The 15454-nt window shown below is 41.3% G+C and overlaps 1 protein-coding gene across 2 annotated transcripts in view; it reads right to left on the minus strand.

Moving 5' to 3' along the window:
* Nucleotides 1–413: 413 nt before the first annotated feature.
* Nucleotides 414–15454, minus strand: part of SLC16A2 (solute carrier family 16 member 2) — a 77677-nt gene continuing 62636 nt past the window's right edge. For both annotated transcript variants that reach the window (XM_087877523.1, XM_087877522.1), the window contains exons 3-6: nucleotides 11613–12072; nucleotides 10109–10252; nucleotides 5392–5620; nucleotides 414–2628 (exon numbers count right to left, since the gene is read on the minus strand). In XM_087877523.1, the coding sequence (XP_087733649.1) occupies nucleotides 2405–2628; nucleotides 5392–5620; nucleotides 10109–10252; nucleotides 11613–12072 (1057 nt within the window). In that variant the 3' untranslated portion in view covers nucleotides 414–2404. The remainder of the gene's footprint in view (nucleotides 2629–5391; nucleotides 5621–10108; nucleotides 10253–11612; nucleotides 12073–15454) is intronic.

Consider the following 15454-nt stretch of genomic DNA (forward strand, 5'->3'; position numbering starts at 1 on the left):
AAATCTTAAAGTTGCCAAACTGGGAGAACCCTGTTATGTAGGACTGGCCCAGTGGTTCTTCCCAGTTCAAGTCAACTCTCATGAGTTCACAGCATATGGTCAGACACCACATTGACATGAGAAGCAGCGGTCTCTGCTGCTGTCTGAGCCAACGTTAAAGGACCTGGGAGGTTATCACTTCCACGGTGCACAGCAGGGATCAGCATCAGTTTAGCCATGGTTGGGATGGTGTTCTCCATCCACTTTTTCCTGTAATCTATACAGTCAGAGGGAAATACATGGAAAGAAAAAGGGAAAAGAGCTGCTAAGGCAATCTAGTTTTTGCCAGTGTTAAGGGAGATGAACATATTTTCTGATTCTTGTTCAGATGACACAGTTGACTAGGGAAAATAACGTTAGTCTTCAACTACATGTAGTCCTCAACTTACAACCATTTACTTAGTGACCAGTTGATGTTTTGACAGCACAAAAAACCCCTTATGATGACCCTCACACTTTTGATTGTCACAGTGTTCCCATGATCACAATTGGGGCATTTTGTAACTGGCATGTATTTATGACATTTGCAGTATCCCGGGCTCATGTGATTGTCATTTGCAACTTTCCCTGTTCAGGTAGTCCTTGATTTACGACAACAAGTGACTCCAAAATTTCTGTCATTAAGTGAAACACTTAACTTTTGCCCCATTTTATGACCTTTCTTGCCACAGTTGTTAAGTGAATCGTTGCAGTTGATAAGTTGGTAACCTAGTTCTTAAGTGAATCTGGCTTCCCCATTGACTTTGCTTGTCAGAAGGTTGCAAAAAGGGATCATGTGACCACGGGACACTGCAATCATCATAAGTATGAACCAGTTGCTAAGCAATTGAAATTTGATCATGTGACTATAGGTCGTAATTTTACTACAAAAGTTGTAAATGTGGGAAATGATCGTAAGTCCCATTTTTCAACGCAGTTGTAATTTTGAATGGTCACTAAATGAACTGTTCTAAATCAAGGACTACCTGTGGCTTCTGTCAAGCAAAATCAATGGGGCAATCTGGAGTGGCTGAACAGCTTAATGATTCACTTAACAATGCAGTTATTTACTTAACAACCATGGCAAAAGAGGTTGTAAAATTGGGTGCAACTCCCTTAACAACTGCCATGTTAGTGATGGAAAGTCTGCTCCCAACTGGGGTCATAAATCGAGGACTACCTATAGATGGTAATGAAGAATGCAAATCCTGAATAAGGTCAAATAAGGTCAAATAAGGTCAAAACTCAGTAAATCTCCATTCCAGGAATGATTTGGGAAACTGGGGAATAAGAAGCCAATTGGGAAAGGAGCTGACACTTGTTACAGCTCACGACAAGAGACCTTTGACAAGCCTCCGTTTACTTGGACGCTGTCAGAAAGCCAGGTTAATGTTTTGCATTTGTTTCTCCCTCCTGGGTTGTTTTCAGGCCCTTAAGGAAAAGAGAAAATGTTCCTTCCCCAAATGGAAGTGAGGGACTTGCACAATTCCATGGGCTCCTTCCTCTGTAATAAGGTTAGAGCCTCAGTTTCCTCAACTGCAGCCTTTGGTATAAATGTCCACTGTTTTTTTTTCTTCCAGCTACCTTTCTTAAAACAATTAAGGACCAAGCAAGTCCTGCAATGAAATCTCCACCCCTCCAAGTAAGAGAATCCGAGATCCACCTTTCGGGTCTCCAAAAGAGCAGCCGTCAGTGTTTTCAACTGGGTCCCTCAACTGTATCCATAAATGAGGAATTATTCTTCCTTTTGAGATTCATTTAATATGCAAAAGAAATCAAACAAAGAATTCACAACCCAACGGAACTGGAAGGGGGAAAAAAAGCTTAATTACTTGTTTGGGGACAGATTTTAGGGAGACGAGAAAAAGGCTGAACTTCTGGTTGAAAAGAAAACTTCTCAGAATCCACCCGTTCAGCTCTTGTCCTTCTGTCTCCATCAGTATATATTAATTTATATATTAATTTATATTTCTGGGAATTTGGCAGCTTCACAATTCACTCCGGATGGGGTTTCCAGTGAATTTAAGCTCACTGTCAGCAAAATAACTAAGTATGGCTACAGAATCTATTTTGGGGGAGAGAGGAAATGGTCCAACACAAACTATTAAAATGTTATCACAGTCATCTATGCATAATCCACTAATGTGCTAACTGGAAAAAAATCACAGCTGGGACATAAATGTGGGAACAATGAGAATGTTCGGTAGGAAAGAAAGAGGCAAAGGAAACTCAAATTCAACTTGAAAGCCCAGAATTTGATCAGGACCAACCAACAGAGTGATTTTCTGTTATCACACAAGAGGTGAAGTTCTTCTTGCAAAAGATCTTGACTCAGATGGGGATCAGAAAGTGCTGCTGGTGAAAGGATGGGTAACCAAGCCAGAGTTTACAACATAGCTCCCTCTGTGGTTGGAGAACCTGGTAGGAGTTCTCCATTTGGGACCATCTCTGAACCCAACATCTTGTCTTTCCCCGAATCCAATCGTTTCTTCTTGAGCTGACACTGATGGATGAAGGGAACAAATGCAAGAATGAGACCTCCAATTATTGGAGGAACTCCAGCAAAGTAGAAGGCAAGCTGGTAATTTCCAAAATGGTCATGAAGGAGTCCTAAAAGAGAGGAAAAGCAAGTAACATATAATGAAAAGTGAAGTTGGAGAGGGCTTCTGCCCTTGAGTTATGGAATCCTAGCAACTTCATTACTGTTTTTTATGCCCAAGGATAAAGACACAGAGGGAAAAGAAAAAGAATTCTGGACTTCAATAACTATTTGGATTTAAAATTTGAACTGAGAAATCAGGATTCTACCTTCATGGCAATTCTTAGCTGCAAGGACCAAGCTAAAAGGATGTTGGCCAGATCAAACAAGAACCTTTATCTATGGAGATTCTCAGTCATCCAGGTCATGGTTGTCCCAAAGGTGCTTTTTCAAAAGGCAACTGGGCTTTGTTCAGTTCTGACTGAATGGTGAAAATGGAAGGATTTATATTCCTTGCAGTCCTCTGGTTATTAGCACTCTCTCTGAGAGTAGTTGAGGCACTTGGAGGTTTCTCTGTGCCCTCAGAGTCACCTGAATAGTGCAAATGGGTGTGTGGAGCCTTCTTGGAACTGCTGTAAGAGCAGCTCTTTCCATCCTTTTGACTTCTGACCTGTGCTGCTAGACTACAACAATCCTCTTGATCAGATGATACATCCACTGACTTAGCTGGCTGAGGGATGGAAGTTGTAGTCCCACATATAGGAAAGGCTGATTTAAAATATATCAAGTGGCATTTCATGACCTCTGAAAAAGCTATTTTCTGGTCTTCACAGCTAAATGGCTCTGCTCTTAAGACTTCCTTATTCTTCTCATAAGGGCTGATGATGGCAAGATGGGAAGAAAATGTCAAGCTAGGAAAAGAACAGCTAAGAACCCATTGATTCAGAAAGGTGAATGAAAAAGACCTAGGATTTAAAACTTGGACCTAACACACATGTACACAGAGAGGGCATAATTCCTGTGTTCTACAGAAGGCTGATATCGCTTCTGTCTTATTTACAATAAAAGCAACTTATCTGACTGAGCTGTGTATCCTTGAAGTATTTACAGTGAGCCACTGGGTGACAGGTCCGGTTTCAGGAGAAAGGAAAATTATTGCTGGTTCTGATATAAAATCTGACAGATGGTAACAATTTGCCATCAACTCCTTGACCCTTTTGCAAAATATGCCCCGATTTTAATTGGAGGCATTGTGAACTAAATGATTTTTTAAAATTGTTCATAGCATTGAGCAGTTCTGAGCCTTGAATTCAGTGTAAAGTCTTTCAATTTAGCTTTTAATGGGCTTTAATAAAAAATATCATTAAATGTTACTTATTCCAAATTCAGATGACCGGATGGGGAGGAGGCAGTCTGATTTTTAAAGAATACAAATTATTCCCAGAAGAAGAGGTACAACTGGCCAAGAACTTTCCAGCTGCAGCACTTCTTGTGCAAAATCTTTTGATCTTTTTAATCTGGAAAAAAATGGGACTTCATTGAGCAACATTTGGCTATTTTCTAAGCAGTAAAATAATCTGGGCCTCCTGATAGTTGCCAAATTAAATATATATATATATATATATTTCAAACACCTCAAAATCCAGCATTTACACAGTGGCCAACAACATTACTTATTACCACTTATGAGCCTCACCCCAGGGTTTTAGAGGTTTTTCTTATGCAAGTTGAAGCACAGAGAATTTGATGGAGGTTAGTGTTGGCCTGAGAGGTGAATAATTAGTTTACAACTACTTCTGTTGGCTGCTGGGGTGATGCATTCCAAGCTCACTTTTAGATGTTTTGCTAACAATTATAAATGACTAGGAATTGAGGGGTCCTTGGTGCTCTCTAAGCTTGCTTGTTTTCTTGCAGACGTTTCATTACCCTAGGTAACATCATCAGTCCTAGTAAGGAGTGCTATTTGCTGTCAGTTTATATTCTGGTATCCTCTCCTACCCATTTGTTTCCAAATACGGCTACTTCAAAGTGAAAAGGAACACCCAGACCACATTTCCTGCTTCTTCTTGCAATTAAGAACCTGTAAAATGGGTCTATTATCTCACAGCATCTCATCAACTTCCTTAAGTATGGAGAAATCCCAGAGAACCTGACATATGTGGAGGATGGCGATTGAGAAGAAAGTATTTCGGTATACTGGCTCAATCTGGCTATCACACCAAACTGTCACTGAGAAAATTTGCCTAGGATTAACATCTGAAATGACAGTATGATGAGAATTGGTTTGCATGGTGATAAGCCAAATGAAGCCATAGCAATAGCATTTAGACTTATATACCGCTTCACAGTGCCTTACAGCCCTCTCTAAACAGTTTACAAAGTCAGCACATTGTCCCCAACAATCTGGCTCCTCATTTTACTGACTTGGGAAGAATGGAAGGCTGAGTCAACCTTGAGCCAGTCAGGATCAAACTGCCAAACAGCTGGCAGCCAGCAGTCAGCAAAAATAACCTGCAATACTGCACTCTAAGCACTGCACCACCTTGGCTTTTAAAATAACCACCATTACTGTTGGTCCTTCAGGAGGCAACCTACCCAGCCAAATGGAAACCCAAACTAGATAAGCCACAGTATACTTATGGTGTATTTACCCAATACATATTTGTCCATTTGTCATTTAGGACAATGTTATACTTAGTGCAATGAGTCAGTTGAGCTACTAATGGCTGGCCAAGTCAAAGAATCTACAGATCCTGGATTAAAGATGAGAGCCAACTATGACGTTGTCCCTCCTCTACCAACTTTTTATATCTTGCTTGGATAAGGACTTATTGGATAAGGACGTATTGAAAACATCTTCCTGCCCAAATCGTCAAGCTAGAAAATTCTCTCACCTGCAATTGGTGGGCCAGCTGACATGGGAATGGCCATGAGTCCCAGAAGATAGCCAATGGCTTGAGAAGCCTCCATAGGCCCAACCAGCTCAAAGGCAATGGGGGCCATAAGGGTGATGAAGAGTCCATCACAGAGTCCAAGGAAGAGGCAGACGACAATCACCCCCCAAAATGCTTGGCACTGTAGCAACATCATGCACATGACACCCAAGATGATGAAGGATGCAACCTGAGGAGTCAAAACAATGAAGCTGTTTAGACAACCAAGACAAATGTGGAGGACTTCCCTAAGCAAAGGGCTGAGAGCCTCAGTGAGTGGCACACTTTATAAGTGATGAGGGGAAGTGACTTCTCTCTCTCTTCTCTCTCCCTCATGCAAGAATTCAAACTCACACAAGATTTCTGACATCTCATCCCTGAGATTTCATGTGAAAATGCAACACTCTGTCATTCTTGCTTGAGAATGTGTGGGATTCTGGTACTCTCACCTGCCACCTCACCACATTTTGACATCTTCACCTGAAGCCACTGAAATCTCACCATTTCATCTGTATTAATTTTTAAACTGAATGCTGACATTCTGCAAATGCTACTTCAGGTTGTTGCAGAAATCTTACCATCTTTGATTAAACAAACAAACAAACAAATAAAATGTCTTCCCCATCTCTGGTTAAGGAGGATGAACACCTTAGGCTATATCCACAGACGATGTTTAGAGAGCATGGTCCACTTTCCAGACTTTCTAATCTGGGGGGTGAGGGGGCAGGACTCTCCAAATCTTTTCATGGATGCTCAGTTCTACATGAAAGTTGGCTGGGCAACCAAAGGGTTGAAAATTCACTTTAAGTCTAGACGTGTGTGGCTATGCCAAGATGATTAAACTTCTCTGTAAGAATATAAATATTGTCTTCCACTTTGCCTTAGTTAGCTCTTCCATTCCTAAACCCCTGAACATCTCCCTTCCTTCCCATGTCTCATTTTCTCTTCTGTTTTTCCCAAAGGTCCTGTCCCTGATAGCAAATTAGCCAGGGCACTTAATGGAGTACTTTGGTTCAATGTCTCAGGCCCCAAGGCATTCAGAGACAATGTGCTCTAGATATTCGAGATCCACAGATAAGGCTAAGTTTCAAAGAAGGTGAAGTTTTTGGAAGCAACCAAGAGGAAAAAGTTGGAAGGTGATAGCAACTCTTCTGCCATCCCCTTGCTCTTAGCAAAGTGCTTGTGTGCTAACCCCATTATAGGGATTCTTAGAGTTGTTTCCATCCATTAAATATATTTTTCTCTATTTAGATCATCTCAAATCTCTGTCATGCTTCCAACTTTACAACATACTCTCCTTGGCAATGAGTGGAAGGTCAGCTCTAGGCCAAGGCTGGAGTTTTGAAAGACTAATTTTTCCCTTCAGACCTTTTATAATGTTCACAAATGGCTTATTTCTACTGATTTTTTTTTAATGAATTACATAAAATAAGCTGCTTCTTCCAGCCAACAGGAAAGACTCCCACTATGGACAGCCTGCAGAACATCCCAAGCTCAGATCTGACTTTGGGAGTTGAGGCCACACAAGTCCTCAACTATCTGAACTAAAGATGACTTGGAATAAGGCCATTTCTGCTGGGCCTGTAGAAATATTGTGGTATCAAATGTTGATATACGTTCCTAAGTTGGCTGAAGAGCTACATACTCCTGCTTTTTCATTCTTAATCATGTCTGATTCTTGGAGACTGCCTGGACAAGCTCTTGCAGTGTTCTTGTCAAGGTTTTTCAAATATGGTTCATCTTTGCCTCCTTCCTAGGGCTAAGAGAGGGACTGACCCAAGACCACCCAACTGTCCCTCTGCCTAGGACTGGACTAGAATGCATAAGCAGACTGACACCTTAACCAAACACCTGGCTGGGCCTTATACAGTACTGCATGCTCATCTTAATTAAGTTTCTTGGCTAATGTTATTTGGTTATTTATGGTAGAATGGACAGTATAAATGGGAAATTGTGAGAATCAGCTCATTTGAAGAACTTCTCTGTTTCTCTGTACCCAGATCAAAAACAATGCAGTATTCCTGAGCATTAAAAGGATCTTATGGTCACTATGCCTGGTCTCTACTTCACAGCTACTTTTATTGCCTTCCTATCTTCCTTTTCTCTGAGAGTTCAAGAAACGTAGATGGAGGGAACATCTCTCTAACTTTACTTCTTCAAGACTCCCATGAGGTGGGTTGAGTAGACAGTCTCCCAGTGAGGTCTATCATCACTCTAGGCTAGGCCCAGCAATCTCCCCTGCATTGCCTTCTGAATGAATAATAAATGAGCCATCTCTACTCTGATTGATTGACATGAAGACTAGCCTACTGGACAATCCAACTGTCAATCTTTTCTCTCCTTCTATCCCAGTGAGAAAACAGGCTTCCAAAATAATATTACCACAATATTGGGTAAAATGGCGAATCCAGCTAGATTGTGTATATTTATGCACATATTTTATTATTTATTTATTTGTAATATTTATTGGCTGGCCATCTTATCACTCTGAATGAACATGTGTGAACGTGACAAACATATAGTTGCACTTTTGCCTCACTACACATTTATTATAAGACTTTTAGTTGAAGTCTAGGACTTTCGCAGGGGTCCTGTCAAGACTGATTCACACTTTCACCTACATTTTTCCTTCACTCACATCTTGACAATAAGAGGGAGGGTGGTGGATGGAATGCAAGGGAGGGAGAATGCTATTCAAGCATCCATCGGCATCTAGGAAATTGCTGGCATCCCAAGGACAAACCGAGCAGATGTCCCAGTGTGGCCAGCTGGTTTCATAACAAAATGAACAGAAGTAATTGGTGGACGTAATGGACTGTGGGTGGCCCATGGGAAGAGGGGGAATGAACTATGCTTGCTTTTGCGTGAGAAACCCAGAGCTGGTTTTGCTTCTTCTGTGCTAATGTGGTTTATTCATTAAAATTTTATACCCTTAGTAAAGTAATGTCCCAGGATTTCTATTTTCTGGATTCAAGCAAAATGGCAAAAAAAAATATTCTAAAATAATTTTTGAAAAACTGGATTCAGGAGAGGAGATAGGAAAGAGAAGGAAATCCAAGCATATCTTTGGTGACCTGGAGGCTGGCCATTTTAGCAAGGTGATAATATTAATATTCTCTTCTGGTACATTAATATTTCTAAAAGAATATTTATTTTGTTTTCTGTTCCCTTGAGTTCACAGGCCCAATCCCCCAGCAGCGCTGGCTGGGGGATTCTGGGAGTTGAAGTCCACCCATCTTCAAGCTTCCAAGGTTGAGAAACACTGCCTTAGAGAGAGAAGATAACATACAAATGGAACCAGAAGCCACTTCTTTACATCTTGCATTTTCTCTTTTATTTTCTCTTTTATTTCTTTACTACTTATTCACTATCTTTTTTTACTTTCCTTTCTTTCTCCTTTAAATATTGTTTTATCTTGCAAAAATGTCTTTAATAAAAATAAATAAATCAGGACGACACTTAGAGCAAACTTCAGCTGTGTCTTCTTTGACCTTCATTAAAGCAAATTTGTGTTCTGCAGAAGGATTCCAGAACAGAGTGTGCTTACATTTTCTGCCTTTTAAAAAATGTACCTTTTAAATTTAAAAAATAATTGGACATACTCATAAGTATGACTCTGTATTTCATCAGAAAACCTTATTGGCTACATAATCTCCAGACGTCAGACTAAAATATACAGGAGAAAGCAATAGCAACAGCAATAGCACTTATGCACTGCTTCATAGTGCTTTATGAGCAGTTTACAAATGTCAACATATTGCCCCCCAACAATCTGGGTCCTCATTTTACCGACCTCGGAAGGATGGAAGGCGGAGTCAACCTTGCGCCGGTCAGGATCGAACTCCTGACAGTGGGCAGACTTAGCCTGCGGTACTGCATTCTAACCACTGTGTCACTACAGTTCCTGAAAGCAATACTCTATAGCAGTGTTTTTCAACCTTGGTAACTTTAAGACATTTGGATTTCCACTCCCAGAATTCCCCAGCCAGCGTCATCTGCAGATTTTGTTTAATTAACTGCAAAGAAGCGGCTGGATTGAAGTCTTGCAGAGATGCTCTATTTTTGTGTCTGTGGGCATCTTTGGACCATGGAATGCCAAGGATGGCACAACCCTAAGGCAGGACTTTAAAAATGCCGCATTGACAAAGTTCTGCTCCATGAAAAATGGAATCTTCTTAAACAGAATAACGGAAGGGAACTTGGAGGTCTTCTAGCCCAACCCTCTGCTCAAGGATTTTAGACAAATAGCTGTCCAATCTCTTTTTAAAAGCCTCTAATGATGGAGCATCTACAACTTCTGGAGGCAAGCTGTTCCACTGATTAATTGTTCTCACTGTGAGGAAATTTCTCTTTATTTCTAGGTTGGATCTCTCCTTGTTTAGTTTCCATCCATTGCTTCTTGCCTTGCCTCCTGTTGGTTTAGAGGATAGGTTGACCCCCTTTTCTTTGTGGCAGCCCCTCGAATACTGGAGCACTGCTATCATGTCACTCCTTCTTTTCATTAGACTAAGCATACCCAATTCCTGCAACTGTTCTTCATGTTTTCCCTTCAGCCCCCTCATCTTAAGTCAACAACACGTGTGGACGGTGGAGAATGTCTCACACACAGATGAAACATTCTGGAGGAAGTGCAAAGTAATCAATAACTGGAAATTTGAAATAAGCACTTATCTCCTACCTGCAAATATATCTTCTTCAATCCAGGGATGAGGTCACCGATGTGTCCGGAGGCCAGCCGTCCAATTCCTGACATTGCTCCTATGCAAACGAGCACAATCCAGGATCTTTCCTTTTCGTTGAATTTCACTTCTACGAACTTCACCTGGAAAAACGGAAAAGAGGCATTAGTCTTGCGTTTCTTCTAACTTCTTCAGAATTGCAGGTTCCAAATTGGTAGATCCAGTTGTGCATCTTGATAAAAAGAGACATTTGCACACTGTTCTGTGTCATTTCACAAAAAGTTGGACAGGCATAAAAAGGGGGCGATAACCCATGATTTGTGATCTCCCCTTTGTATATTTTGGAGGGGTGTGGAGTGGGAATTTTAGGTCTGCTTTGTACTCCTTAAAGCAGGGGTCTTCAGCCTTGGCAACTTTAAGACTTGTGGACTTCAATTCCCAGAATTCCCCAGCCAGCATGGGGAATGATTGTTGCCATTTGGCAGGGCTCAGGAATAGAGCGGGTTTTTTTTTGGGGGGGGGAGCCCCAATCCTCTGGACCTTCTAGAATATCGTTCCTCCAGACATCAGGTTGTCTGTCCCCTTTGTTGGCCTTTTGTAAGGCCGTGAAGACCAGTTTTGGATGCGTAGATAAGCCTATATCATAGCTAGATCAACTGTTGTATGATTTTTCTCAGCTGCTATAAATGGTATTTTTGATTTTGTTTTGTTGCTTTTATCTCACTTTTAAGGATTGCATTGAAGAAGGGCAGCCATATTAACTGAATGAATAAGTACAGGTAGTCCTCGACGTACGACCACAATTGAGCCCAACATTTCTGTTGCTAAGTGAGACACTGGTTAAGTGAATTTTGCCCCACTTTATGACCTTTTTTGCCACAGTTGTTAAGTGAATCACTGCAATTGTTCAGTTAGTGATACAGTTGTTAAGTGAATCTGGCTTCCCCGTTGACTTTGCTTGTCAGAAAGTCGCAAAAAGGGATCATGTGACCCCAGGACACTGCAACCGTCATAAATATGAATCAGTTGCCAAGCATCTGAATTTTGATCACATGACCATGAGGATGCTGCAACGGTCGTAAGTGTGAAAATGGTCATAAGTCACTTTTTTCAGCACCGTTGTAACATTGAACTGTTACGAGTTGAGGACTAGCTGTAAATATTGGAAGACAACTTCAGATAAGGCCTGAGAGGGCAGAGAGTGCTGGGCCATCCATACAGTCAGGAAGCATCACTTTCATAACTCTGACCTTCCATGATGGCCACCTAGACTTCCTAAGTAGAAGGCCATCAGCCCTGGGACTGGCTTCAGCAGAAGGCACAGCTTGCTTCCACAAAGAGCACACCTGCGGTGCTGCTTCCTTAAAGACCAGCCCCATCACTTTGGAACCCTCTCTCTGGAGGACTATCTGGATTCTTAGCCTGCTCTCCCTTCTGACATTGTCTCCTTCTCTCCCATAGGATGAGGAGCAAGCCCCATCTCCCTTCCCCTCTCCATCTCACCAGATGCATGTAAGGGACAAAGTATCCCAGGATGGCAGTAGCTATGCCAAAGGCCCAAACTCGATACGTCTTTCTTCTGAAGACTCGCAAGTTGAAATATTTCCGCATCTGTGCCATGCATTGCTGCATCCAGCTCCGGGTGTCTAATTTGATCTCCCTATCTCGAGGACTTGAGATCGAGGGCAACATCGGGCGGAAGGTCAGGGACAAGAAGATCTGGACCAGCAGGAAGGCGCTCAGCATCTGGAAGGTGCGAGAAAGGCCAAGGGCCTTTCCCACGATTTTCAGGAGGAACGGGAGACCCACGGAGAAGAGGCAGCTGCCGGTCGTCACCAGTCCGTTGGCCAGACCGAGTCGTCGCTTGAAGTAGTGGCCCAGAATGACCAGGGATGGGTGGAAGGCGAAGGAGCTGCCACAACCAAAGAGGATTCCGTAGGTGAAGTAGCGGACCTCCAGGGACCTGTGGAAAAGAGAGGACCACAATAGGGTTTGGTAAGAAATTCCAATGTGTCTCTTTAGCGTTTTACCTTTTAGAATGTAAAATTGGAGCAACAGAAGACATAACAGAAGACTCTAGAAACAGTGCAACAAAGATGATTCGGGGACTGGAAGTTAAAACATATGAAACAGTAACTGGGAATATCTAGTCTAATGAAAACAAAGATTAGGAGTGACATGATGGCAGTGTTCCAGTACTTGAGGGGCTTCTACAGAGAAGAGGGAGTCAATGTATTCTTCAAAGCACCTGAAGGCGGGACAAAAAGTAATGGATGGAAAACAAACAAGGAGAGATCCAACCTAGAAATAAAGAGAAATGTCCTGACAGGACAATTAACCAGTGGAATAGGTTGCCTTCAAAAGTTGTGGGTGCTCCATCACTGGAGGTTTTTAAGAAGAGACTGGGCAGCCATTTCTCTGGAATGGTAAAGGGTCTCCTGCTTAAGTAGCAGGTTGGACTAGAAGACCTCCAAGGTACTTTCCAGCTCTGTTATTATTATTTTATTTTATTTTATTTGGTCTTTTGCTATGTTGTTCCAGTTCTCTGTCTCTCCATCTTGTAGGAAGTTGTCCAAGTGGACATGTGTAATTGTAGGACCATCATCCTGTCATTATCCAACTCTACTACTCTACGCTACGCTACGCTACACTACTCTACTCTACTCTGCAAGTTGGTTGCTGGCTGTAAGCTGTGCCATAGAAACACAGGAAAAGAAGAGATCCCTTATTGGGTGGGGATTAGAAGTGTGGAATTAGGTGGGACCATGATGGAAAAGGGTATTGTTCGTTTATTTATTAGAGGTTTTTAAATCCCACCTTTATTACTTTATAAGTATCTCAAGGTGGTGAATAAACCTAATACTTCTCCTATGTTTTCCCCACAAAACAAACCTGTGAGCTGGATTGGTCTGAGAAAGAGTGACTGGCCCAAAGTCACCCAACTGACTTTTGTGCCTAAGGTGGGACTTGAACTCACGGTCTCCTGGTTGCTAAGTCAGCACTTTTACCACGACACCAAACTCTTTGGTTTTGGTTGTTTTCTCTTTTGTGCTTTTAAAATTGTCTCTGTTTTGCTGATGTGTGATTTCACCTGCTTTTCTTAAAATATACAGATTTAAATAAATAGCAGTGACTTTCCAAGGTCACTTTGACAGATATGTCTTCTCCTAAGTCAATGCTCTCTGATTTAAACCACTGATTAATAGCACTCATCAACCCTGAGAGCCACAGAGAGTGAGAAGGTGAGAGCAAGAGGAAAAAGTGTAACTCCATTCAGATGGACTTGATTTGTATTTGTATTCAATCTCTGTAAAAAAAAAAACTCATTTTACTACTTTGTGTGAACATGATATCAGGTTATGTCACAATATCATTTACTTTGGCACATCATCTCACACAAGTGGTGAAATTCAATTTTTTTTTACTACCGGTTCTGTGGACGTGGCTTGGTGGGTGTGGTGTTGCTTGGAAGGATACTGCAAAATCCTCATCCCCTCCCCACTCGTGGGGGAAGGATATTGTAAAATCTCCATTCCCGACCCACTTTGGGGCCAGCCAGAGGTGGTATTTGCCGGTTCTCCAAACTGCTCAAAATTTCCACTACCAGTTCTCCAGAACCTGTCAGAACCTGCTGAATTTCACCCCTGGAATAGAGCTACTGTGGTCTGTTAACCTGGGTTGGTTGAGGGTATGGTGGGAAATATAATGTTCTTTTTTATAAGAAGTTCACCAGAGAAAGGAATTACAGGTAGTCCTCGCTAACTGACGAGGTGGTTGTCAGGTTGGGAAAGAGGTTTTTCAAAACCTCTTTTCTTATGCCAACTGCCTGCCTTAAATCTCACCGAATTTGATGGGACAATTGCTACCACCACTGAACAAGTCTGTAGTGCATGGTTTTTAAATAGAATCTGAAATTAATATCAAATAACTGCTATGTTTACACAATCCCTCAACTGCAAATAATTTGAACTGAGTTGTTGGCTCTAAAAATTAGCCCAGTTAGGGAGGATTGCACAAACATTGCACCATTTTAAAAATAGAATCACAAGATTATTAATATTTATTTTCATATTTTTCCAGGAAATTCTTTCAGTTGAGTAACTAAGCTATAATTTATTTTAAGTCTGAATAATTTTATTTATTTATTTTAAAATAGTATTTATTGAATTTTCAAACATTAAAATACACAGTACGAAAAATAGAAAAGAGCAAAAAATAGAAAACTAAGTCTGAATAATTTTAACTGTGCTTGAGGAAAGCTGTGGAAAATCCAAAGAACAGCCAAAGACAAAACTAGAGATGTTTCAAAGGGATAAAAATGAACCGGAGAGCAACCCAGTGTTTTGACCAGAGCCATGTACTGCATCTTCTTCTTCTTCTTGTGCCATATCCTTCATTGGACGTTGGCGATCATGTTCATGGCAATCCTATTTTTGTCAACAGCCACATGAAAAAGTGCTGCTGAGTTTTGTCCAAACCAGTCCCTAAGGTTTTGAAGCCATGATGTTGTTCTTCTGCCTGGACCTCGTTTGCCTTCAATCTTTCCCTGGAGGATTAAGTGAAGGATGCCATATTTTTCTGGGTGTCATATCACATATCCGAAATATTCTAACTTTTGCTTTTTAATGACTTTGATGATTTCCCTTTGCTTTCCCAGGGGCTGATCACCTCCTCATTTGTGATTTTGTTAACCCAGCTTATACGTAAAAGTCGTCTGTAAATCCACATTTCAAATGTACTGCATAGAAGAAGATAATATGAGATAAATGTATTCTTCTCCCAAAAAAACTTTGCTTAACATCCTGATATTTAGAGCACACAGCCAAATCAAGTCAATAAAGATAATTTGTCTTTATTCCATCTTATAAGAAAACACAAATCTCCTTTCTATAAAAAGAAAGCATTTTATTAATGGTGTCAATTTGGAATAGCATTTCTTTTAAAAGCTAAATAATCTGGATGAAAACATTTTGGACAGGCCAGCGAGTGTAATAAACCAGAGAGAGCCAAGCAGGAAAATTCAAAAGAGAATAAGTTGGCTGGAGACAAATTTGCTGGTAGTCCAATTATCTCCCCAGTTTTCAAATTGACAAACATCCTTTCCAAGGGATAAAGATTTCAAGCCAGACATAAAAAAAGCTTTCTGTGCCTTGGCCAGACAGATATCTGGAGCTCCTGCCATCTCGGACTGCCTTAGCTGGGCTACAAAACGCAGATAACCGCTTGTGAAGGAACGTGGACCTGGTGCTGGGAAGGGGAAGGCATGAGGAGTGGGGTAAGGACTCAGATGTGGCAGAGAGAAACTATGCAGGATTCTGTTACTCTACCCTGCAACGAGAAGAGCC

This window comes from Pantherophis guttatus, chromosome 12 (genome assembly GCF_059756535.1).
Source record: "Pantherophis guttatus breed Tessera chromosome 12, ASM5975653v1, whole genome shotgun sequence".
Lineage (NCBI taxonomy): Eukaryota > Metazoa > Chordata > Lepidosauria > Squamata > Colubridae > Pantherophis > Pantherophis guttatus.